Source organism: Narcine bancroftii, chromosome 2 (genome assembly GCF_036971445.1).
Source record: "Narcine bancroftii isolate sNarBan1 chromosome 2, sNarBan1.hap1, whole genome shotgun sequence".
Taxonomy (NCBI): Eukaryota; Metazoa; Chordata; class Chondrichthyes; order Torpediniformes; family Narcinidae; genus Narcine; species Narcine bancroftii.
The window spans coordinates 33,374,321-33,402,134 of NC_091470.1; the positions used below are offsets into that span (position 1 = coordinate 33,374,321).

A 27,814-nucleotide genomic window follows, 5' to 3' on the forward strand; every position below is an offset into this window, starting at 1 on the left:
ATCGAGGGCTTAGTGACCTTCGGTATGGGGAATGGAAGTGTTTTGAGATTGGATGTCCATGGTGAAGATGAGGTGGTCGAGTTCGGGAAACTGGAAGTTGTTGGTGGAGGGTATATGATGTATTGTGGATCTAAGTGGGGAGGGACTCGAACGGTGGAGGGTGGGGAGACCAAATGGAGTTGAGGTCAGCGGATAGCAGTCTGGGGGAGAGTAAGCAGATAGCAGACAAGGGGGAGGGAGGCATTTACTGATGATATTGGGTTTCTGAGCAAGCTCTGGTCAGTGGATATCCATCAAAAAGGATGCTGAGAATCATTTGCTTAGATACATTCCACTTTGATTAGGCAGTGTGCAATGTAGTGGCTTGGGTATGCCAATAGCAACATCTTTATTTGCCCAATCACCAAATGACTAACAAGACTGAGACTTTGCGCATCAGCTTTATTCCAACAATAACTGAGATCATCCAACAATGATTTAAAATAAAAACCTGAAATGTTGAGTATTTTTTACATGGTGAGAGGTTACCAAGTTGTATCATTCAGAGGGATATTCTTGTACATACAACGTTAAAAGAAGCTAGGAAGGCAAATGGCATGCTGGCCTTTATTGCAAGGGGCTTTGAGTCTAAGGTTAAAGATATTTGATTACAATTACATGGTTTTTTGTGAGAGCACACTTGGAATATAGAAATATGTAAACTGTAGCTATTGGAATCTTGTGCAAACAATGAGAAGTTGGAGGGATTCAATGGGACCAGTAGCATCCATGAGGAGAAATAGTTAACATTTCGCTGACTGGCACATTCCAGGCTCCAGCGGAATGTGCTGAGGGATGCACATCAGCCAATGCAGGGGGTGGTGCGGGGAAGGACTCATTGAGGGGCTGAATCTGAGGGGCAGTCACAGTAATGGTGTAAATAAAATCGAATGTGCAGGGATGAAAATGTATGAATATGAAACTAAGGGTGGGAAGAGACTTTGAATGGTTTGTAGCGGCGGATACACTGCTAACTGAAGGATTGCACAACCAGAGGGGTTGAGTTCAGTGAGCAAAACTGATTTATTGCAGGTTGCCTGGCTGGTCTTATACTCCCAACCCGGACCTGGCTGAGAACCGCAGTGAGGGCCCCCGACATCACTGGGGCGTCACATGGGTCGCCAAGCGAAGGCTTCTGAACACGGTGCCGAGGTTGGATGGAAACCCCCGATGGCGCCATTTTGGCCGGCTGCCCTGCCGCGTGCGTGACAAGCCACAGGTTTTCCTTTTGTAAATAATTGATTGTGAATAAAGTACATTTTTGGTGGGGAAAAAAATGTAACTAGGAAGATGCAACAAGGCTACAATTACACCAGGCATTTACTTGTGTATATGACAATCAACAATCATTCATGGAGTTTGGAATAAGCAGAGGACTCGAGAAGGCAAATATGGGGCTTATTTTTCCTCTTCACAGAGGAGTGAAGAACCAGATGTCACAGTCAAAATAAGTGGCAGGCTACTTTGGACCGAAATGAGGAGAAACCTCAATTCAGAGAATTACGATTCATTGCAATTCTCCACCCCAGAGGGTTAGGGAGGCTCCACTCATTGATTGGATTCAACACTAATATCAAAGGAAAGCAGGATAGTGTAGAAATAGTGTTGTTATAAATGATTAGTCATGGCCTTGTTGAATCGCAGGAATCATCGGGGACCAAAGAGCCCATTCCTGCTCCTATTTCCAATGTATTTATAAAATTATTTTACCCTGATATGACATTGGCTTATGGGGTTAGAAATTTACATGAATAAGAAGGAATTTTCTGTAAATAGCCTCTTCTGCAATTAGAAATAAAAAATCAAGGTGTAAATACACATTCAGAGAGGAAGATATGGAACTTTAAAGAGCTTTAAGGGCATATTGATAACAAAGACTATATCAATATTAAAATTTTGAAGAGGTACTTATTGGAAAAAGGATGGATAATAGTTTCTTTTTTTTGTAATTCTCAACCCTTGAAGGAAAATGAGGACCAGTCATTGATGTGGTTTAAAACGAGCTGAAACACACAAACATTCCAGATCCTTTCCCTGGGGTTCCCAACTTCTACCTTACCCCAGATGCACATCTGGCCACAAACCTGCCCATATTTCTGATACCGATATTGCTGACCCCAACTCTGGTTCAAGTCACACACTGACTACTGCTTGACGGTATAAGGCAACCTATCTCTCACCAAACAGGATTCACCTAGCCCTGCAGGAGAAAGATCTGAAGGAATGCCAGATTTTTACCAACATTCTCTGCTATACATGGCTGAATGCATGGATCCATTCAGTTCTTGGTCACCTAATTATGGGAAGGACGCAGATCAATGGTTTTCAAACTGCCCCCTAAAGTTGCATTCCCCCTTAACCAATCCCTATGTTGTAGGTGCTCTGTGATTAGTAAGGGATTGCTTAAGGTGGTATGAGTGGGAAAAAAAGTTTGAATACCATTGTTTTAATCGTACCTAATTGACTTGTTATGTTCATTGTTTCATAACTCCAAAGGAAGTGGCTAATGACAATTTTTCTCAAGCAGAATATTTCAGTAACATTTGGATCTAGAGCAGTGGTTCTCAACCTTCCCTTCCCAATCACATATCACCCTTACCAATCACGGAGCACTTATGGCATAGGGATCGTTTAAGGTGGAATGTGAGATTTAGTGGGGGGGAAGTTTGAAAACCATTGACGTGGATGCTTTGGAGAGAGTGCAGAGGAAATTTACCAGGACTTTGCCTGGATTGGGTCTTATAACCACGACTGACAGAGCTGAAGCTTTTCTCTTTGGAGTAATGAAGAATGAGAGGTGACAATAGATGTTCAGTAAAACCCTTGTTATTCAGCACCTATGGGGATTGGTAGATGCCAGATAAGTGAATTTTCTGGCTGTTTGGGATTGCGTGTTGCACAATTGGTGAACTAACCTTTAGGGGTGCCAATTTTAAACTATTGTATTTTTTTATCCATTTATTTTCCTCAATTTTTTTTGCCGGTTGCTTGAATTCTGTATAACTGGGATTTTACTGTACATAAGATTGAGGCATAGATAGGGAGTGCCAGAGGACGTCTGTTTAATGTAAGCAGAGGAATGTTTTAGGGAGAGATGTCAGATGCAAGTTTTTTTCCCCCTCTCGGAGAGTGGTGAGGGCTTGGAATGCATTGGTGGGAATGACGTTGGAGGTTGGTAGAACGGGGATCTTTGAAGACTTTTAGATAGGCATATTGATTTAAGTAAAATAGAGGATTATGGGTGTGAGTTAGGGGAAAAAAATAGATTGTTGTAGTATAGGTTTACATTGGTTGGCATAACATCGTGGGCCTAAGGGTTGATACTGCGGTGTAATGTTCTATGATCTAAGCTTCTTCCCCCAATATGTATTGCTCGACTTGCTGAGTTTCTCTGCAATTTTTTTTCTTGCTTCAATTGCACTCAAGCTGCTTGCACCATCTAGGATAAAACAGGCCGCTTGATGCACACCATCCCCCGTCCCATATATTCATTCCATCCACCACAGGAACACAATGGCAAAAGATGCGCAGCAATTACTTGCCTGGATTCTCCCACAGCATCTCCCAAACCTGCCACCTCAGCCACCAGGATGTGCAAGGACAGAAAGTGCAAGGAAAGTCCACCACTTCCAGGTCCACTCCAATCACACACCAGCCTGATTTGGACATAAATGATCATCACTGGGGTCTAAATCCTTGAACTTCCTACCCACTGACACTGCTGGAGTACTTTCACTAGAATGACTACTCACTACTCTCTTCTGAAGGGAAGTTGAGGTGGGTAATAAATGCTGGCCATGCTAAATGTCCACGCCTATAAAATGCAAAATAACTATTTAAATAAAAAAGTAAAATCTAAGTGATTCTTCAACTTTGGCCTTTTGTTCATCTGACATACTCATAGCCCCTTGAATACATAGCCCCTTGATTAGTGGCTTTACTTTCACACCGGCCTCTCACTCAGCAGACTTCCTGTCTCAAACCTCTCCACCTCCGCACCTTCCTCCTGCAAAAACCTAATACTCTTACGTGGTGATCGCAGGCCCACAAACCAATCTCCTGCCTGTCCTTCAGTGCGACACAGACTCATTTCTACCTGAAGGCCACATGTCCTTCTCTGTTATGCTATTAAGGAATGGACCAGAAACCACAGAAAGTTATCTGACTTTATTGGTCTTCTTCCATGATGGAACCGAAACACTTCATGTAACCATAAAACATCATCCAAAACGTGGGGTTTTCAATCTGTCACTTTGATGCATTCAAATCGGACAGAATCAACAAAGGTTCTCCTTGCAAGTTTCCATTTTACAGGAATGGATGCAAAGAGAAATATGATTTATTTACATTTGTTATAAAAGATATAAATAATACTGATTTAAAAATTGTCTAGGATATTGAAAAACTGAAATGTTAATTCCTACATTAGCACAAGGAGAATATACTGAATGTTCAGGACCGGAATGTGGTCCCACATTGTCCTTTAAGATGCTCACTGGATGGTGGCAAATTTCCAGCATCTGAGTTAATTAATAAGAAATTTAGGCATTCATCTCGGTAACAGGCCATTTCAGCCCATGAGACTGTGCTGCTCAATTGGTGCCCAATTAATCTGCACCCCCAGTATATTTTGAAGGGGAGGAGGAAACCAGAGCCCCTCAGTGGGGGGGGGGGGGGAACCCATGCAGACATGGGGAGAACATACAAACTCCTTACAGACAGCGCAGGATTCAAACTCCGGTCCTGATCGCTGGCACTGTAAAGGTGTTGCGCCAACGACTACACCAACTGAGCTGCCCACGGTGTGCTGATTTCGATAAATGAGAAACTGTGGCCGATCATAAAATGAAAAAGGGAAATCAGAAGGGAGGGAGGTCCTTTATGGGCGGGCATGAACTCTCTTCTGCCTGATTTGCCTGCTTGTAGATGAAGTAATAGTCTTTCTGTAGCTGCCTCTTCCGAAGGACGGACTTGAGATGGTGAGGGACTGCCTCGGGAGCCAGTTGCATGCTTTTCTCCTCGATGGTCAGGTGCAGGCAGTAACCCTCAGATTCTGCGACACCGAACTTTTCAGCGCAGTATTTGGACAGCTTCTCTGCAGTCATCTCCGGGTTAACAGCAAATGTTTTGATGTTGGACCCAAACTCCAAAAAGGACACGCTCAGGAAATCCTGCAAAATGCACAAGAATTCTGATGAAATCAAACAAAAAAAGGCAACAGTCAGAAGCTGCACCAACTCTTTGCAGTAGAGGGTGCTATATACTGTCATCAGAAAGAATGTTTCAATGCAGTTTTAATTGCATTCGGGAAGGATTCGCCTCATCGCCCACTATATTAAACAGGTTTGGCCTAAGAGGTGGCAGTGTGTTTAGAGATCTCATTCACCTGGTTCCAGTTTTATGTTCTTGGAGGAATGGGAATTCTTTTCTCCACTCCAGACCCAGACTTGTTGACCTCCGCCAACTGCTCATTAATCGTGCATCCAAAGCTGGTGATACGTGGGGCTCGGAATGTGGCCTAATGCTGGAAATATGTGATTTGCCTTGCATGAACTGTTGACTTTTTTAAAAAAAAGTTTCATATTATTTTGAAAAATTAAGGATATTTAATCCAGGAAATTGCTGTTGCAGTGCCAATGACTGGGATTAGAATCCATTGCTGTCTTTAAGGAGGCTGTACATTCTCCCCGTATCTGCGTGAGTTTCCTCCGGGTATAATTGGACAGGATGGGCTCGTGGGCCGAAAGGGTGTGGTATATGTCTAAATTAATTTTTTTTAAAAAAAAGCAACAATGGATAAATAAAACGTTATAAAGGCAAACCTTTGAGTTGGAATGGCCATTAGCACCCTGGGTGATAGATTGAGGCTGCCTGACAGTGCCAGAGATGGATTCAATCCTGACCTCGTGCTCTGCTTACGCAGAGCCTTTATTGGATGGGTTTCCTCTGGATGCTGTGGTTTCTTCCCACATCTCACAGGTGTGGAGATTGGTAGGCTAATTGGTCACTGTAAATTGCCCTTGTGTGTCTGTGAGTGTAGAATCTGGTGGAGTTGATGAGTGAGTGGGGAGAATAATAGTCCTGGGATTAATGTAGGATACATAAGAGTTTATTGTGATATCCCATCAGGACAATGCACTGAAATTCTTGCTTGTGGCTGCCCAAGATATGTACATCAATAAGTGGTTGCTGTTCGGTGTGACTCTGGGCCAAATGACCTGTTCCTGTGCTGTATGAATTATTGACTCCGTGGCTCCCTCACTACCATTACCTTCTTCCTGATAGCAGATCTATTTTGGAATCATTCAAAATGTTTTATTTGTTTGTGGCTTCAGTATCTGGGTTCCCAAAATGCTGCTACATTTTCTTTAGGCTGCTATCTTCCGATGGAGCTCACAAATGATGTACAAATCACTCAGATTGTTTATAAAGCTTGCAGAGACCCACACAAAACTGTTGTCTGCCCATGAGGTTGGGACCGTTCATGCAGAGGGAGGCACAGTTAGCGTAGAGGCCAGCGCAATGCTATTACAGCTATTTGTATGTTCTCCCCATGTCCGTGTGAGTTTCTTCCAGGTGCTCTGATTTCCTCCCACCCTGCCAAATGTAGGTCAATTGGGCAGCATGGGCTTGTGGGCCAGAAGGGCCTGTTACCATGCTTTATCTAAATTTGTCCCCACAACCAGTGTGGGTTTTCTCCGGGTGCTCTGGTTTCCTCCCACCTCCAAGAAACATGTAGGGTTAGGAGATTAATTGGGTGGCATGAGTTGGCAGAGCCTTTTACCGTGCTCCATCATTTAAAAATAATAAATTGTACCTTTTTGGTTAACCATCAACTAGTGATTGTTTTAAATGCTGAAGCCTAATGATATTGCTCAGAGACACAAAAGCAGTTCAGATCTCTCATTCTCTCCCTGCAAATTGATTTGATTTGTTTTCCAGCTAAATTTCTCTTTCATTTTCCTACTACCACATATCATAACAAAGCTTTCTGGGTAAGGCAGAGATGAGACAATAAATTAGCATTAAAAATGCATTTGACAACTGAATTTAGCTGGCCCATAAACAAACCACAAGCTTCCTGTCAAGGTCAGTATTAGTTCTGAAGACTATCATCAAGATTGTCCAAGCAGGGAAATTTCTGTGTAAATTTAACGTTCAGAATGGCGGATCAGAACACCACTGAGTTCTCTTTATCTCTACACTAATAATTAGCAATTTGGATATCTCCTACCCAGTCAAGTCGTTGTATTTTGGTATTTAAAGACTCAGGCAAGATGCTTGACTCAGGCAAGATGTCCTTTCATTGACATAACACTGGATGGGTCACTGGGAGGTTAATTGGAAGAGGCTGGAAGATTTAGAGACTGTACTCTCTGGAACTTGGATCCCTATTTCCTCATAGCTAACATCCGCAATTCCATTACAACATCTTTTTAAAGCAAAGGTCTCCATAAACAAAGTATTGTATTTTGCCCAGGAGACAGTGGAAGTTATGAATTTATATTCAAACTCTGTCCAATTTGAAAACAGCCCCTTGATTTTGGATGATTATACACTTATTCCTGTACTGTTGTGGAAAAAAATAGCAGAAACAAGTTTAAATTTTATTTACAACACAGTAGATGCCAATTCCAGTCATTGATCACAACCTACAATTGAGCTGTCCAGTTACACCCAATAAACCTACAACCCCATACAATTTGGAAGGTGGAATTTCAATAATGAAATTGGATAATACATAGGAAAATACTTGCTAGAGTTATGTTGCAAATCATCTGGGTATTGTTGGCTTGGCAGAGCATGCTAGTCACGAGGTTGTGATCACTGCTCCTACAGAGGATCACTTCATATAATCAGCCTCATTTATTTTCCAATTCCTGAGTAAGTTCAGACCTTAGAATGAGACTGCACGCACCATACGCTTGTGATTAAACTGACACCAGTCCAGATTTTGAGCAGTATTTCATTTACTCTGCATATTTTATAGCTTACAGATGTGATCGATGACTTCAGATTTGCTTTATTTTAACTCCACAAGGCCTGGAAATAATGGAGAGTGTCTTGTCTTTGGAGAATGCGCGATTTCCCAGTGTAGGAGGGAGGGAGGAAGCCCAGGTGACAGATCCCTGGATCAGATGCACTGCCATGGACATTTCTCAAAAGGGTGAATAGGGGTCCACTCCTGTAGTGCCTGATTACTGAAGGGGTTAATAGAAGTAAGTGTGAACCCAGCTCTCCCCTCCATTGTCCCTCTCCTGACACCCAAGTGGTGATCGGTTGTTCTGTATTCCTGTGTGTGTGGAAGGCCTATAAGGGTTCAGATGGAGCCACAAGATCACAACAGCTGCTACTTTGTCCTCTTTCCTGTGATGACCTTTGATGCTCGGGGTGTTCTGACCACTGCTCTCCCACAGAAGCGCATGTTTCCACCCTTGCCAGGGCTACATGGAAACACGCGCACAATAATTAACCCACTCTTAACATGCCTTCCTACTAATCCATGTGTTGAAATTTGACCCTGCCCCATTTTTTTTTTAAAATTTTTTATTTTTCACACCATAAATCACATTAGCCATGATATACACCTTTTCTTTTTCACACATATACAGTGACTTTTTCTCCCCCCCCTCCCTCCTCCCAAGCCACCCCCCAACCCCCCCTCTCATCCATTTTAGGTATACAATCTAGGTTGCATTAAACCAGTCAGACAATGTTGTCATTCAACAAAAATACACCAGAAATTCTACTGAGTCCATTCTTTTCTTTCCTTCTCCTTCCATCAACTTAGGTAATGTTTGTCCCCGGTAGGTTTTCGCTATTGTATTTAATGTAAGGCTCCCATACCCCATTGATGTGTCCAGAATATATTTTAATTTTATACAGCAGGTTGGTGAAAAACAATTTTTGATTTAAAGGCAAAAAAAGTGAAAGAAGGGGTAAGTTCAAAGAAGACATTTGCTCATTTGAAGAAACCACAAAAAGATTCATTAAGACCTGAGTAAAAGAATACAATGGATGGCTATTTTGGTCATGAACTTTCCTTTACCTTCTATACTTGGATGTAGATCAGTGGTTTTCAAACATTTTCTTTCCACTCACAGACCACTTTAAGTAATCCTCTATGCCTCAACAACATTTGCATGTTTTCTCTTCTTTCAACATATGTAATGTTAAACTTTTTCTTATTAAAATAAATGTTTAATAATAGTTTTGGATAAACTCTTTCCAGAAGCATTAACAAATGAGAAATAAAATATTCAATAAATAATATTTCTCTATAGAGGATTTGTCAAATGTTGCTAGTGTGCTGTCGAATAGTAAAATCTGAGGGCTATTGAGAATGTGGGAGAATAACATGATTCCTGAACCAATCAAATGGGTGACTGATTGTGGGCATGAACTCTAGCAGGGTTATTTGCCATGCCCTTTTTCCATTGGTACAAATATCCTTTGATTTACACACTTTTCAAGTTTTATGCCTAATGAGCTTGTATGCAGGTGCAGGACCATTTTTAACCAGGAATATATTTATCACTGTGACATGAAACTATTGGAAGATCGTTTTATCCTGAGATTAAAGTTCATAATCCTTACTCAGGCCGGTGTGCGGGAGGGCGGGGTTTGCGGGCGATCGGGTTGGACAACGACAGTGCGGGGACATCGGCTATCGCTGCAGGGCGGCATCTCGGCGGATCAGCGGCCCCATCACCGTGAGTCGCGGGTCGGCCTGTGGCAGGGAGGGGGAGTGGGCAACGGTCCTGGCAAGGTCAGGCCCGAGGCCTCCGGTTCCAGGCGCTGGGAAGCTGCCTTGGCTTCCCCTGACACCGGCCAGGCCCCAAAACCAGAGTCCACGGTGAGACCCTGCAACATAAACAGAGGAGGTGGGGGCGATTAACAGGCTGACGCCAATGCATTCTGGGATTTGTTGTATTACTGTGCATGCGCTATACTGGCGCGGCGGCCAGCGGGCCACCTCTAATACATTTTTGAAATGATCTTGCGGGCCAAATATAATTATATCGCAGGCCAAATTTGGCTCGCGGGCCAGAGTTTGACATGTGTGCTCTATGCCATAGGTGCTCTGTGATTTAGTAAGGGATTGCTTAAGGTGGTCTGTGGGTGAAAAGAAAAAGTTTGAAAACCACTGTTTTAATCATGCTTAATTGACTCGTTAGGTGCACAGTTTCATAACACTAAAATAAATGGGCCAAAGACAATTTTTCTCAAGCAAACTATTTCAGTAACAATTGGGTCTAGAGCAGTAATTCTCAGCCTTCCCTTCCCACTCACAAACCACCTTACTAGTCACTGAACACCTCTGGCATAGGGATTATTTATTAAAGTGGTAAGAGAGTATAATGAAAAAGTTTGAAAACTACTGTAGATATTCCCCCAACTTGGTGAATCTGCAACATTACCCCACAAAACACTTTCAATTATATAGTTTTAAGGTGAGAGCGAGGGCTTTTAAAGGAGGGGGAAAGAGAGTGGTTGATAATCTGCCACATGCTACAAGAAGAAGTCATGGAACGAGACGCTCAAGTAAGCAGGACATAGAAGGATGTAGACCTAATGTGAACAAATGGATTAGACCAGATGGAATTAGGATAGATAGGTGCATAGCTAAGATTTGATTTCATCTAATGATTTCTTTTCACTTCCAGGTAGCTTGAAAAATTGTTACTGTGACTAGACATCGTAATATAGTCGAAAGTAATTTATTCCTGGAAATCGTTTTAGTTTATGCTGTCATTTTACTGTTAATGCAAACAGGACTTTTGAATCTTTCTTATGATTTGCTTCTGGGGCTATATTGCGGAACAAGAAAAATAAATTAGTTTGGTGTACTGAGTAGAACAATAGAGAGAGATAGTGATCAGATCAGTATATGTTAATTTAAAGGAGGTATTTCTTTAAAGGGATTTTGTTTCCCAATATTATTTGCCGCGCATCTTGGAGGCAAGTATGAAAAGTTGGCATGGGAGGAAGTTAATCTTTTCTTTAAAAAGTAACAGAGAATGGAATTTGTAAAGGATCAATAAAGATCGAATCTAATCTCAACATCATGTTTATTCCTCTGTATGCCTAAATATTGGTGAAGTGTTTGAACCTGACTGAATAAAAAAAGGAGAAATTGTAAATCTTCTTTTGCTGCAGGAATTGATTTGCTTACACTTGCCGAGACACTGACCTGCATTGATGACCTCGACAGTTGCTTCATGTTCAGAGTCCTCCTCCTTTCCCATTGGTGGATGGAATCCTGGACCTCATGACTGAGCTGGCGAATGGCAATTTGCTTATCAAAGTGTTTGATGTGTTCTAAGGCACCATATGTCGTGGTTAAATAATAATAACCTGTAAGACAGCAAAGTCCACCAATTCCTTACACTGTGCTGACATCAGGTAAAAACTGCTCCATGTGCAATGCCAGTACAGAACCTGAGCAGGAAATCAGTTAAGACTGAGAGTGTAGAGGACTGCAGAGGGAAGTTGCCCAGGCAAAGGTCAGAGGTTGTAACTTGGAAAGTGTGTATGTGGCATGGTTCAGCTGCTCAGTGATGGTGGGGAAGCTGGTGGATCAACTGAGGTAGTGGGTGGTCTGGGACAGTTATGGTCAATGGTTGTCCATGCCTATAGATTCCACAGGTTACCTATGGTAGTGAGGATTTGCTGGGACTGCCTGTAATCACCAACTGGGGAGACGTGCGGGAGGGGATTAATATGTCAGAGGAAACAAAATAAAAATCAAGCCTCGTGATCCATTCCTGATTTTTAAGTTACAGTAAAAACTCTTGGTATCTGGCACCTACGGGGTTTGGTAGATGATGGATAAGTGAATTTTCTGGTTGCCTGAAACTGTATGTTGTGAACTAACGGCGAGGCGCACCAATTGTAAACTTCCGTATATTTTTTAAAACTGTGTAGGAGTTTGTGCCTCGAGCCAACACAGGAAGTGGTAGTTGAACGCAGTGACCAGCAAAGCATCGTGTGGGCTGAAATGTCTATTTTCGTAGGCCGCCGGCAGAGCGGTGAAACTGGTCAATCACCATTGGTGGATCGCAGGGAGCCCAATTGGGGTCTAGGCATCCAAGGTAAACGATCATTGATGACGTGACTGAGCTGTCACTGAATAAACTCCGTGTTGAATACACTCTACTGGTATGTGTGTCTTTCTTATCCTGCGGATTCGAGCTACAGCCTTAGGGCTATAACCGAGAGCTATAACCTCGCTGTAGCTGTAGCAGCCTTGCTACAACCTATTTATTTTCTGCGATGTTTTTGCCAGTTGTTTGAGTTCCTGATAACAGGGGTTTTTGCAGTATTTCATTTTTTATCAAAATTGGATCAGGCAGCAAACAAATGTATGGTGCTGACCTACACAATCTAGTTAGCGGTGCTTTATGGTTGGAACAGAGAGTGGAAATCATTCTGCAGCCCTTTGGCTGCTTTGAAAAAAGATGAGACACTGGGGAGGAAGCCCCTGACCAGAGACTCATTTTGATAGACAGAGTAGAGGGGAACTCTCAGAGTGGAAGCGCAATGTGATGAGCCAGCAGGTGGGTGACTGCAAGGTCTCAAGGATGCAAAGACTCATTTAATTGCATTTTATTTTTCTCTCTGTATGGCACAGTCAGTTTGTTTTCATTTCTTTATTTGTTTACATGTGTACGTAGAGTGCAGTTTTTTTGCACTATCAATAAGTGGTAATTCTGCCTTTCCCATGGGAAAATAAAAAAATATGTGATGTCGTGTATGTATTCTGACAACGAATCTAAAATCTGAATCTGAAAACCAAGAACCCTGGCTGGTGTGTTGCATGGACCTCACACATTCGCTCAGGTTCAGCGAACTTCCTTAGAACTACTTGTGGGTTCTTAAAATGGACCCAACTCCACTGTTGATAGCAATAAATTGAATAATCATTATATTTTTAAAAAACTTACATCTGATTAATACGCAACTTAATTCATTACCTGATTTCTCTCACGTGCCTGATGTAAAATAAGAAATTGTGATTTAAAAGCAGATAAATTTAGGGAGGGGAATTTGAATTGAATTTGTGAGACGGTCTATTTACTTTTCTGCATTCTCACTGATCTCCTTTAGAGAGCTTGCAGCACTTTACGCAGGAGTAGCCGTACCTTCTCCGAGATGTAGCGAAGGATCGAGTAGCTCCATCATATATTCCACATCCAGAAGTAGTGCTGTCAAGTTGCTCCTTGCCAGTACATACATTAACACGGGGAGGAAGTCATCTGCACCATACGACTTGGCTGAAACAGAAATGGGAAGTGAATTAACATCTTCCACATTCCCAAGGAGCTGTCACTAGAGTTCTTAGGAAAAGTCCAAGGATCTAAACTATCTTGGTGTGTACCTCACACTCTGTATATTTATGTTACAGATCCTTAGGAATCAGCTCTGAAGTAACATCCTCAACCTCCAGTTGCTAAAAATGTGTTTAAATTAATTTCCATAATCATAGTCACTTTGTTTAATTGTGCACCTGCCATCACAATTCCAGAATTTTCTATCAGAAGTGATGTATTTTCAATGTGTTTATTAACTTATTAATAAATAAGTTATATGTATATGCTGTCTGGAAAAACAACCAACTGAAAAACCTCACAAAGATAAGCGTATACAGAGCCGTTGTCATACCCACACTCCTGTTCGGCTCCGAATCATGGGTCCTCTACCGGCACCACCTACGGCTCCTAGAACGCTTCCACCAGCGTTGTCTCCGCTCCATCCTCAACATCCATTGGAGCGCTCACACCCCTAACGTCGAGGTACTCGAGATGGCAGAGGTCGACAGCATCGAGTCCACGCTGCTGAAGATCCAGCTGCGCTGGATGGGTCACGTCTCCAGAATGGAGGACCATCGCCTTCCCAAGATCGTATTATATGGCGAGCTCTCCACTGGCCACCGTGACAGAGGTGCACCAAAGAAAAGGTACAAGGACTGCCTAAAGAAATCTCTTGGTGCCTGCCACATTGACCACCGCCAGTGGGCTGATAACGCCTCAAACCGTGCATCTTGGCGCCTCACAGTTTGGCGGGCAGCAACCTCCTTTGAAGAAGACCGCAGAGCCCACCTCACTGACAAAAGGCAAAGGAGGAAAAACCCAACACCCAACCCCAACCAACCAATTTTCCCTTGCAACCGCTGCAATCGTGTCTGCCTGTCCCGCATCGGACTGGTCAGCCACAAACGAGCCTGCAGCTGACGTGGACTTTTTACCCCCTCCATAAATCTTCGTCCGCGAAGCCAAGCCAAAGAAGAAGTATAAGATGTAACTTATTTACAATTTTTATGTGTAAATCCAAAATGTGCTGAGTGAGATTCCCTGGATTTGTACATGACCTTTTCTTTTTTAAATATTTTCATTATATTTTTATATAAAATGAATAAAGAAAAAACGACGACTGTAAAAAAAAGTTAAATGCACAATATATCAGAAAATGTTTTACATTTTGCAACACTATGAATTCAAAGATTAAAAATAGAAAAGAGAAAATAAATTCTAGAATCCAAATAAATTTTATAATATAAACATGACAATTTTCTATACTATGATCTCCAGGTATCAGTGTTTTGCATAAGCGTCAGGTATTTACCAAATATTCAAAGTAAAATACTCCAAAAAGTTTGGACTTTTCATCACGCGCAAGTGAGTTTTTAGCTGCTTTCAGGTGGCCAGAATACCCCAACGTAAAGCAGCCTAAAATACCCTAATACGGCTGTTGGGAGGACACCTGAAAGCGGAGGACCCTGACCCGAGGAGGACTTACCCAACCCTCCTCGGGAAAGTGGATTCTCCGCTTCCGAGCGCTTCCCTTGGAACCTGAAAGCGGGCGGGACTACGGCCACAGTAGACAGGAGCCGTCATTTGCTCCGCGGCGCCGCTCCCCGCTGTGGACCTTTCAGGTGCCAGAACAGCGCCGCCACCTGAATGTCACCGCGCACACCCACAGCCAGCTCCGGTGCTGCATTCTCCCAGCTATTCCACCTGAAAGCTGCTTTTGATAGCCTAATTATTGTGAAGCAAATCCTGGCCTCAACAAGCTAATTGCACTTATGTGGATCGTAACCCTCAAAAAATGTTAAAATGATTTTTAAATAATAGTTAAGAATTGTTTATGATATTACAGTATTCAAATGTTTGCATGTTCCATTTAAAAAAAAATGTCTTCAGCAAGATATTTTAAACATGGGCTGAACTGTGATTTTTTTGCTGCATTTGCAATAATTCATCATTGTAGTTGTTCAACCAACTTATCAATAAGTTAACACTGTTCAAGAATGTCAGGTATCCCTCTGACCTATAGTGGTGGCCTATTTCCAACAAATGCTGGTTCCTAGCCAGGGTCTTTACCCCAAGGACTATCCAAAAAAACTACTCTAAGGTCAAGCTGCAAAATCCATTTCCTGAAGCCCGCATTCTGTGATCATGCTTGGGAAATGTGCATCCCATTCTCAAAATGTATTCTTCAGCAAGGCATGAATTAGATTTTAAATTTGATCCCCTTCAGAGGGACACATTACATTCTGATGTATTACACAGCTGCTTGCATGCATGTATATCCTTAATATATTCATAATTATTAGTAAGAGCATGATAATTTTTATTAATTGGGAACTGTGCTTGTGGACAGAATAACATTAGCATCTGATATAAATCAGATGAACAGTAAATTGATCAGAATCAGTTATGCAAGGTGGAAAGGATGGAATTTGCAAGCCTCCAGTGCCATCTCATGAAGTTGTGACGTAGCAGGTACATGTTCTATGTTTGGATGCATTTATGTGGGTAATATTTAAACCTGATACTTTCATTTACAGAAGGTGAATACTTAACAGTTTGAAATGGCACTTTTATGCTTTGCTGCAGTATGACAAAAAGGTTTTGTAGACGGGAGAGTCTTGATGTTTTTTCAGTCCAAAATGATTTGATTCTGAATGTAAAGCAGGGAGAGGATCAGGAAAATAGTCAAAGAAAGGCCCCAAGGAAGAGAGTGTACAAAAAAATCTAGTGTGTGTCTATATGGGAGTGTATCTATATTTGCATGTCTGTTTATCTATGGGAATATGTGTGTATCTATTTGTGTGTGTCTATATGGGTCGTGTCTGTTGTGTGTCTCTATTGAGGTATATGTGTGTCTATATCTCTGTGTGTGTCTCTATGGGTCATATACTGTATGTGTGTGCATATTTGGGTGGGTCTATATGTGTGTGTGTGTGTCTATATGGGAATATATGTGTGAGTCTATATGGGGGTATATATGTGTGTCTATATGGGGGTATATGTGTGAGTCTATATGGGGGTATATGTGTGAGTCTATATGGGGGTATATATGTGTGTCTATATGAGGGTATATGCATGTGTCTATATGGGGGTATATGTGTGAGTTTACATGGGGGTATATGTATGAGTCTATATGGGGGTATATGTGTGAATCTATATGGGGGTATATGCGTGTGTCTATATTGGGGTATATGTGTGAGTCTATATGGGGGTATATGTGTGAGTTTATATGGGGGTATATGTGTGAGTCTATATGGGCTCCCTCAACAGCCCCTAAGGCTAGAGCTGGATGAGGTCCTCACCCAGGATGAGACATATAAGGCAATCGAACAACTGAAAAGTGGCAAAGCAGCAGGTATGGATGGAACCCCCCAGAGGTCTGGAAGGCTGGCGAAAAAACTCTGCATGTCAAACTGCATGAGTTTTTCAAGCTTTGTTGCGACCAAGGAAAACTGCCTCAGGACCTTCGTGATGCCACCATCATCACCCTGTACAAAAACAAAGGCGAGAAATCAGACTGCTCAAACTACAGGGGAATCACGCTGCTCTCCATTGCAGGCAAAATCTTCGCTAGGATTCTCCTAAATAGAATAATACCTAGTGTCGTCGAGAATATTCTCCCAGAATCACAGTGCGGCTTTTGCGCAAACAGAGGAACTACTGACATGGTCTTTGCCCTCAGACAGCTCCAAGAAAAGTGCAGAGAACAAAACAAAGAACTCTACATCACCTTTGTTGACCTCACCAAAGCCTTCGACACCGTGAGCAGGAAAGGGCTTTGGCAAATACTAGAGCGCATCGGATGCCTCCCAAAGTTCCTCAACATGGTTATCCAACTGCACGAAAACCAACAAGGTCGGGCCAGATACAGCAATGAGCTCTCTGAACCCTTCTCCATTAACAATGGCGTGAAGCAAGGCTGTGTTCTCGCACCAACCCTCTTTTCAATCTTCTTCAGCATGATGCTGAACCAAGCCATGAAAGACCTCAACAATGAAGACGCTGTTTACATCCAGTACCGCACGGATGGCAGTCTCTTCAATCTGAGGCGCCTGCAAGCTCACACCAAGACACAAGAGAAACTTGTCCGTGAACTACTCTTTGCAGACAATGCCGCTTTAGGTGCCCAATTCAGAGCCAGCTCTTCAGCGCTTGACGTCCTGTTTTGCGGAAACTGCAAAAATGTTTGGCCTGGAAGTCAGCCTGAAGAAAACTGAGGTCCTCCATCAGCCAGCTCCCCACCATGACTACCAGCCCCCCCACATCTCCATCGGGCACACAAAACTCAAAACGGTCAACCAGTTTACCTATCTCGGCTGCACCATTTCATCAGATGCAAGGATCGACAACGAGATAGACAACAGACTCGCCAAGGCAAATAGCGCCTTTGGAAGTCTACACAAAAGAGTCTGGAAAAACAACCAACTGAAAAACCTCACAAAGATAAGCATATACAGAGCCGTTGTCATACCCACACTCCTGTTTGGCTCCGAATCATGGGTCCTCTACCGGCATCACCTACGGCTCCTAGAACGCTTCCACCAGCGTTGTCTCCGCTCCATCCTCAACATTCATTGGAGCGCTTTCATCCCTAACATCGAAGTACTCGAGATGGCAGAGGTCGAAAGCATTGAGGCCACGCTGCTGAAGATCCAGCTGCGCTGGGTGGGTCACGTCTCCAGAATGGAGGACCATCGCCTTCCCAAGATCGTGTAATATGGCGAGCTCTCCACTGGCCACCGTGACAGAGGTGCACCAAAGAAAAGGTACAAGGACTGCCTAAAGAAATCTCTTGGTGCCTGCCACATTGACCACTGCCAGTGGGCTGATATCGCCTCAAACCATGCATCTTGGCGCCTCACAGTTCGGCGGGCAGCAACCTCCTTTGAAGAAGACCGCAGAGTACACCTCACTGACAAAAGGCAAAGGAGGAAAAACCCAACACCCAACCCCAACCAACCAATTTTCCCCTGCAGCCGCTGCAACCGTGTCTGCCTGTCCCGCATCGGACTTGTCAGCCACAAAAAAGCCTGCAGCTGACGTGGACATTTACCCCCTCCATAAATATTTGTCCGCGAAGCCAAGCCAAATAAAAAAAGAAATGGGGGTATATGTGTGAGTTTATATGGGGGTATATGTGTGTGTCTATATGGGGGTATATGTGTGTCTATATGGGGGTATATGTGTGAGTTTATATGGGGGTATATGTGTGAGTTTATATGGGGGTATATGTGTGAGTTTATATGGGGGTATATGTGTGTGTCTATATGGGGGCATATGTGTGTGTCTATATGGGGGCATATGTGTGAGTCTATATGGTGGTATATGTGTGAGTCTATATTTATATGGGGGTATATGCATGTGTCTCTATAGTGTTATACGCTGCATAAAGCCCATTCGAGTATAGTCTGATGCATAATCTGAAATCCTGATTGAAGAACGGGACGTAGCGGACGTATCTCTCGTAATTGAACTTGGTCAATTCACTCAGTGTGAATTGATCCTTTCTGTCACAGCCAGTTTGTCATGACTGCAAAATGCTTCTTGTCATATACACTGAAGAACTCTGGGTATCCAGCAGCAATATTGCAGAAAATGAGCCCAAGTTCATTTCTCCAGGCACCATGTTACAATACAGAATTAATGATGTTCGAAGCTGTGGCCTAGCAGGTGAAAAAGTGCTATAACAATTATTCTAATGCAGGAATAACACAGCACCAAATCTTGCTGTCATAAAATGGTTTAATTACCCTGGCACCCATGCCACTTCTAATCACCTGTTATTAGTATATAATATGGTGTTCGCTCAACATCTAAATCACATAATGCCCTGTTTCACAGAACGTATCGTGGACGCTAAATGAAGCATGTGCGATCAGTCTGAGTTAACATAACATAACATAACAATTTACAGCACGGAAACAGGCCATTAGGTCCTTCTAGTCCGCACCGAACCAAACACCCCTCTCTAGTCCCACCTCCCTGCACAATGCCCATAACCCTCCATCTTCTTCTCATCCATATACCTGTCCAACCTTTTCTTAAATAATACAATTGACTCCGCCGCCACTATTTTTCCCGGAAGCTCATTCCACACGTCTACCACTCTCTGAGTAAAGAAGTTCCCCCTCATGTTACCTCTAAACCTCTGCCCCTTAATTCTTAACTCATGTCCTCTTGTTTTAATCTTTCCTCCTCTTAACGGAAATAGTCTATCCACATCCACTCTGTCTATCCCTTTCATAATCTTAAATACTTCTATCAAATCCCCTCTCAACCTTCTACGCTCCAAAGAATAAAGACCTAATCTGTCCAATCTCTCCTTATACTCTAGATGCTTATACCCAGGTAACATTCTGGTAAACCTTCTCTGCACTCTCTCCACTCTGTTTATATCCTTCCTATAATTAGGCGACCAAAACTGCACACAGAACTCCAAATTAGGGCGCACCAACGTCTTATACAGTCTCAACATCACCTCCCAACTCCTATATTCCATGCAATGATTGATAAAGGCCAGCATACTAAAAGCCTTCTTCACCACCCTATTCACGTGAGTTTCTACCTTCAGGGAACGATGTACCGTTACTCCTAAATCTTTCTGCTCTTCTGTATTCATCAATGCTCTCCCATTTACCACGTATGTCCTGTTCTGATTCTTCTTACCAAAATGAAGCACCTCACACTTATCAGCATTAAATTCCATCTGCATTTCTGGTGTTTTTTTTTGTTGAGTGACAACATTGTCTGACTGGTTTAATGTATCCTAGATTGTATACCTTAAATGGATGGGAGTGGGGTGTGGGGGGCGTGGGTTGGGAGGAGGGAGGGGGGGGGAGAAAATGTCACTGTATATGTGTGAAAAGGAAAAAGTGTGTATCATGGCTAATGTGATTTATGGTGTGAAAAAAAAAATTAAAAAAAAAAATTCCATCTGCCATTTTTCAGCCCACTTTTCTAAGCAGCCCAAATCCCTCTGCAATCCTTGAAAACCTTCTTCATTCTCCACTATTCCACCTATCTTAGTATCGTCTGCATATTTACTAATCCAATTTACCATCCCATCATCTAGATCATTAATGTATATAACGAACAACAATGGGCCCAATACAGATCCTTGAGGCACACCACTGGTCACCGGCCTCCAACCTGACAGACAATTTTCCACTACCACTCTCTGGCCTCTCCCTTTCAGCCAATGTTCAATCCATTTGACTATCTCAAAATTTATACCTAAAGACTGCACCTTCTTAACTAACCTTCCATGTGGTACCTTATCGAAGGCCTTACTGAAGTCCATATAGACAACATCCACTGCGCTACCCTCATCCACATTCCTAGTCTCCTCTTCAAAAAATTCAATCAGATTGGTCAAACATGACCTTCCTCCCACAAATCCATGTTGAGTGCTCCTGATTAGACCCTGTCTATCCAGATGTTTATAAATACTATCTCTAAGAATTTTCTCCATTAATTTACCTACCACAGACGTCAAACTTACAAGCCGATAGTTGCCAGGCTTCCTCCTTGAACCCTTTTTAAATAACGGAACCACATGCCCCAATCCTCCGGCACTATCCCCATATCTAATGACATTTGGAAAATTACCGCCAGAGCCTCTGCTATTTCCTCCTTCACTTCTCTCAATGTCCTGGGGAAGATCCCGTCTGGTCCCGGAGACTTACCCACCTTTATATTCTTCAAAAGCCCTAAAACTACATCTTTTGTAATCTCTATATTCCCCATATTTACCCAATTTGCTTTTTTTTATCTCACATCTCCCAATATCCTTCTCCTTAGTGAATACCGAAGAAAAGAAACTGTTCAATATCTCCCCCATTTCTCTAGGCTCCACACACAGTTTTCCACTCTGATTCTCTAAGGGACCAATTTTGTCTCTAGCTTTCCTTTTACCATTAACATATTTGTAGAACTCTTTTGGATTAGTTTTCACCCTGCTTGCCATAGTTTCCTCGTACCTTCTTTTAGTTTTCCTAATTCCTCTCTTAAGATTCCTCTTACATTCAATGTATCTTTCAAACATCCCCTTAACTCCATGCTTCTTATATCTAATGTATGCCTCCCTTTTTCTTCGAACCAAGTTTCCAATATTCTTTGAAAACCACGGCTCTCTCAAACCTTTTGCCCCTCCTTTTAACCTAACAGGAACATAAAGCTTTTGCACTCTCAAAATCTGATCTTTAAAAGACTTCCATCTCTCTACTACATCCTGCCCATAAAACAAATTGTCCCAATCCACACCCTGCAAGTCCTTTCGCATCTCCTCAAATCTAGCTTTTCCCCAATCAAAAACCTCAACCCTTGGCCCTGACTTCTCTCTTTCCATAGTGACATTGAAGCTGATGGCATTATGATCACTGGACCCGAAGTGCTCGCCAACACTAACCTCCGTCACTTGACCCATCCCATTTGCCAACAGTAGATCTAACACTGCTCCTTCTCTGGTTGGCACCTCTACATATTGTTGTAAGAAACTATCTTGCACACATTTCACACACTCTAACCCATCCAGTCCTTTCACAGAATGTGTTTCCCAATCTATATGTGGAAAATTAAAATCTCCCATAATTACAACCCTGTGCTCTTCACAAATATCTACTATCTCCCTACAGATTTGCTCCTCTAGGTCTCGGTCCCCTCCGGGTGGTCTATAATACACCCCTACAAGTGTAACCTCTCCTTTCCTACTCCTCAGTTCCACCCAAACAGCCTCCGTGGATGTGCCCTCTAATCTATCCTTCCTAGGCACCGCTGAAATATTTTCCCTGACAAGCAATGCAACCCCACCTCCTCTTGCCCCTCTGACTCTATCACACCTAAAACAACGAAACCCAGGGATATTCAGCTGCCAATCACATCCCTCCTGCAACCATGTCTCACTAATCGCTACCACATCATACTTCCAAGTATCAATCCACACCTTCAGCTCATCCACCTTTTTTACAATACTCCTGGCATTAAAATATATGAATTTCAGAGATTTCCCAATTTTTAATCCCTGTTTTCCCTCATCTTTAATAACAACATTATTTACTTTTCCTGCCAATTGCCCTTCATCTTCTTCCAGAGCATTTCCCTTCTCTATCACCTGCCCATCCATATTCAAATACTTACTACAAACTTTCTTTGTTTGCATTCTAACCTTCTCCTTACTGCTCTGTACTATTTTGTTCCCTCCCCCCAACCATTCTAGTTTAAAGGATCCTGAGTAGCCCTAGCAAATACCTCTGCCAGGATTCTGGTCCCCCTGGGATTTAAGTGTAACCCGTCCTTACTGTACAGGTCACATCTCCCCCAAAAAAGGTCCCAGTTATCCAGAAACTTAAAACCCTGCCCCTTACTCCACCCCTTCAGCCACGTGTTAATCCTCCACCTCATTCTATTTTTATTCACACTGTCACGTGGCACAGGGAGTAATCCAGAGATTACCCCCTTTGCGGTCCTTCTTTTTAACTCCCTACCTAACTGCCTGTACTCACTTTTTAGGACCTCCTCTCTATTTCTCCCTATGTCATTGGTACCTACATGTACCACGACCTCTGGCTCCTGTCCCTCCCACTTTAGGATATCCGGGACACGAGCAGCAACATCTCGGACCCTGGCACCAGGGAGGCAAACCACCATCCTGTTCTCCTTGCTGCGTCCGCAGAATCCCCTATCTGTCCTCTTAACTATGGAGTCTCCTACCACAATTGCCCTCCTCTTCCTTTCCCTCCCTTTCTGAGCTACAGGGCTCCGACCTCGTGCCAGAGGCACAGCCACTGTCGCTCCCCCCAACCTTGATGTCCCCCTCAACAGTGCTCAAAGAGGCGGACTTATTGCTGAGGGTTACATTCACAGGGCTCCTCTCTGGCACCTTACGTTCTTTTGTCCCTCTCCTAACAGTTACCCACCTTTCATCCTCCCGTTGCCCTGGCGTGACCACCTGGCTGTAACTCCTGTCTATGACTACCTCTGTTTCCCTAACCAGCCTGAGGTCATCGAGCTGCAGCTCTAGTTCCCTAACACGGTCCCTGACAATCTGCAGCTCGACACACCTAGTGCAGATATGGACATCCGGGAGTCTGGAAGACTCCGTTTGCTTTGGACCGCCCTGCTATGGCCCAAGAGCGTGTTTCTGTGAGGACCAGTGGTAGCTAGGGTACAAATAATTTATGTACAGGCATCTTGTGTGTCTCAGTAACAGTGTGAACCCTATGAGACTGGTGAAGAAGGAAAAGATGGAAATAGCCAGTGCTTGACAGCAGGTATACTAACTGCAGGAGATTGGACTTCACAGCCTCACTTTCTCTTATCCTTACAGGATGGGATTGCTAATGATCAGGCTTCCTTGCTGAGAGGCCCAATGACATATAACAGAGAACATTTAATCCAATCATAAAATGCAATGATGTTTAAGGTTGGAGCAGAAATAGGCTATTCAGTCCATCAAGTCTGTCCCATCATTTAATCATGAGCTGATCCATTTTCCCACTCAGCACCACTTTCTCCCCATAACCTTTGATGCCTTAGCTAATCATAACAACTTATCAATCTCAGACTTTTTTTTTAAACTTTATTTAAAATTTTATGACATGAATAAAATAAAAATTACATTTAAAGAAATAATAAAAAATAAGATAATAAAAATTAGAATACTACATCATTAAACTACACAAATTAACCCCCCCAATAATTATAACACAACATTAATCGTCTAATTTAAAATTAGTCCAACCCTCCCCCCCCCCCCATCAATCTCAGACTTAAATGCACCCAATGACCTGGCATCCTCAACTGCCTGTGGCAACAAATTCCATAGATTTACACTCTTTAGCGAAAGAAATTCCTTCACATCTATGGTCTAAGTCAGTGGTTCTCAACCTTTTTCTTTCCACTCACATCCCACTTTAAGTATTCCCTATGCCATAGGTGCTCTGTGATTAGTAAGGGATTGCTTAAGGTGGTATGTGGGTGCAAATAAAAAGTTTGAAAACCACAGTTTTAATCGTACCTATTGGACTCATTATGTGCATGGTTTCATAACTCCAAAGGAAATGGGCCAATGACAAATGTTCCCAAGCAAAATATTTCAGTAACAATTGGGTCGAGAGCAGTAATTCTCAACCTTCCCTTCCCACTCACAGATCACCTTAAGCAATCCCCTACTAAAACAGACCACCGATCGCATAGGGATTACTTAAAGTGGTCTGTGAGTGGAAATAAAAAGGTCGAGAACCACCAGTCTAAGTGGACACTCTTCAATCCCTGAAGTTGTGCCTTCTTGTCTTCGACTCTCTCACCATGGGAAGCAACTTTTCTACGCCTTCTCTGGCTATGCCTTTCAACATTCAAAATGTTTCAATGAGATAGAACATTGCAGTATTTTTGCAGGCCCTTCGGCCCATGATGTCAGACGCTCCTTCAGTCAACAGAGTCTAATTGTTGCTATGGATGGAAATGTACAAATTGGCAACTGCTTGTAGATTTCCAGTTGTTGGATAGGAGAACCCACAAAATTTTTGAGCAATAATCACAGAATCTTAAAATTCATTTGTCTGGTGTTATAAAAATTGTGATGATAAAATCTTATTATTTCTCTTTGTGTAGAAGGATCCAATTTAAATAACAGCCCTCCCCCTTTAACTGATGATTACCTGAAGATGTACCTAAGGTTTGCATCACAGGTACATTTTCATCTTTATCCTCTGAGCATAAATCCTGATTAATATCATTTATGAAATATTAGGTTTGTGCTATTGGATCCCCTCTGGTTGTAGAAAGATTCCGGTAGCAGCAATAGAAAAAGCATTTTGATGACTAGTGTTTGGTGTTGGAGTAACTTCTCCATATTCTAATTTTACTGAAGAGATGACTTTATATTCTCAAGCATACAAAATGCAAGGAGGAAAGTTGCAGATGCTAGTTGTTAAATTGGGGAAGTTAGTCGTGCTTTCGATGAATGTGTCATACAATGGTTCCTGTACGCTCCACTTTATTCAGCATTGAATGGTTAAATCTCATTATACAACTGATAATGCGACAAAAACCCAGGAGAATATCACTTGCAATTTCCATCAAAGAGTTTGAATGAGAACAACTGATTTTTCTTAGAAATTGGAGATGTTGGGGGAAATATTGCCGAATGATATGCCTCCAATCTGATGGATACAGTCAGAAGTAGAGTTTGTGTCAAATTAGTGCAGCAGACAGTTTCTGGTTTCAGCATCGGTCCACAGAATAAGCAGACCCACATCCCTTATACACAGGAGAATTTCCAGGATTTCTCTTGAAATTAACCTTCACAGTCTGACCTGGAACAACAACCAATAATTTCATATGGAATCCAGAAGTAGACACTTGAATAAGTGAGCCTATTTCCTCAACCCGTCTCGTACAGAAATCTCTAGTAGGCTGGGTTTAACTTAAAAAACAGAATCAAATTAAACTTGTACTAAAATTATTAAGTAGCTAAACGGATAGAAATTGCAAAACAAAAAAAAAGCAAATTTGTTAAGGATATTATCCATTAAAAAAAAATTATGAAAGCAGAGCCCTGCTGAAAACACGAGCCGTGGTTCATGATTGGACTTCCAAGTCCACTTAAGAACAAGCCACATTTCAACCAACTTTTGTAGGATAAATTACATATTTTTGAAGCAAGATTATACAAAATTACAGAGCACAGGGAAGCATAAACCCGAAAATCTGCAGATTCTGGGGTTAAGTGCAAAGTACAAGTGTGCAGGAAAAACTCAGCTGGATGCATGTTGCATGACCTGCTGAGTTACTTCAGCACTTCTGTGTACTACATGAGGAAGCATGACCATGTTTAAAGACCTGTGCCACAAGGGGGTTAGATTAGTGTGTTAGTGTCTGCAGATGCTGGAGAACTAGATCAAGGCACAAAAATGGTGGAGGAACTCGACCGGTCTGAAGAAGGGCTCAGGCCTGAAAAGTCAACTGCCTATTGGCTTTCATTCATGCTGGGTAATCTGCTGAGTTCCTCCAGTGCATTTGTGTATTGCCTTAGTGTGTCGAATAAGCAGATTGCTGTCTTCTTCTGGAACTAAGCACAATGCTGTCTACAGGTTTTGAACAAGGTCCTCTTCAGTGACCTCCACTCACTGCTTCTTTATGTCAGTTTCCTTTTAAGTTCACTGTGCCTTTCCTGTACAAGGAAATGAAGATCACCTAACCCTTTCTGGCAGCTGGATACTGTTATAGATTTTTTTTTTAAAGATTGTTGAAGCTGTGGTTAGACATTAGTTTAGATGTGCACATGCATCCATACTTATTAGAGGCAGCTGTAGTGGTGCTATGAAGAGAAAAATAGCACGTCTGCACCAAGCCGAGTGAACAGACTGCCCTACAAAAGCAATACTGCATAGGAACATGAGCCTGAAGCTTGGCGAAGAGCTGCCGAAGGTGTTCCTTGTGTGTTCCTGAGTTGCGGCTGGCGATGAGAATATCATCTAGGTAGATGAATATTCCCTCCAGGTCCCGAGTCATAAGGTGCTGGAACATCTGGTCTGCATTTTTTAGGCCAAGAGGCATATGCGTGAATTCAAAGTCCAAACAGGGTGATGATGGCAGTCTTTGGGATGTAATCAGGGTGCTCTGGGATCTGATGATATCCTTCAACCAAATTGACTTTTGAGAAGATCTGAGTTCCCTGGAGTCGAGTAGTGAAATGTTGCACGTGATATTGGATACCTCTCTGGCACTGTTCCATTATTTAACTGCCAGTAGTCCCTGCAGAGTTCTTGGGGACCATATGTAGGGAGGAGGCCCAAGGGCTGTTTGAGTGATGGATGATGTCCAACTCTTCCATGGCTGCAAACTCAGTTTTGGCCAGGAGGAACTTGTCCTGGGGAAGTTGTCTTGCCTTCGTGTAGATTGGTGGTCTGGTGGTCTCAATGAAGTGGAAATTTGGGACTAGCAATGATGGGAAATTGGCCAGTAGGGAGGTATAATTGTTCCGGTTGGAGTCATGGACTCCCATCGGCTGGAAACTTTATTGGGGAAAAACCTGGAAGATTGCTGCGCTTGCTAGGCAGCACCCGGTCAAATCCACCAGTAGTTCGTTGGCTCGCAGACAACCTGTCTCTAGGAGGGCCTGACCTACAGAGGCAACTGTGCACTCCCATCCGAAAACTGTCCTTGGTTTGGATAGTCACGAGTCGAGTTCTGTAGCTGGGGATCATAGAACCATTGGGTGCCTGAAAGGTGACACCCTAGGGGTTATTTCTCCACTTGAAGAATGTGGGCGGTATAAGGCTGATCTTGGCACCAGTGTCTATGAGGAAATGTCGCCCAATCTTCAGGTCCCGTAAGTAAAGGAGACCCTTTCTGGTGCCATCCACCGAGGCCACTAATGACGGCGGGGTTATTCATTTCCCGGCGTCCGGCCAGGTGTGGATCCAGGGAAATTGCAACAGGAAGGCATTACAGCCCCATCG

General features: G+C 42.8%; 1 protein-coding gene across 2 annotated transcripts in view; it reads right to left on the minus strand.

Annotated features, from left to right (window-relative positions):
• Positions 1-4,191: 4,191 nt before the first annotated feature.
• rin3 (Ras and Rab interactor 3) overlaps positions 4,192-27,814 on the minus strand; it is a 118,413-nt gene continuing 94,790 nt past the window's right edge. For both annotated transcript variants that reach the window (XM_069916230.1, XM_069916229.1), the window contains 3 exons: positions 13,185-13,316; positions 11,234-11,397; positions 4,192-5,210 (listed from right to left, as the gene is read on the minus strand). In XM_069916230.1, the coding sequence (XP_069772331.1) occupies positions 4,899-5,210; positions 11,234-11,397; positions 13,185-13,316 (608 nt within the window). In that variant the 3' untranslated portion in view covers positions 4,192-4,898. The remainder of the gene's footprint in view (positions 5,211-11,233; positions 11,398-13,184; positions 13,317-27,814) is intronic.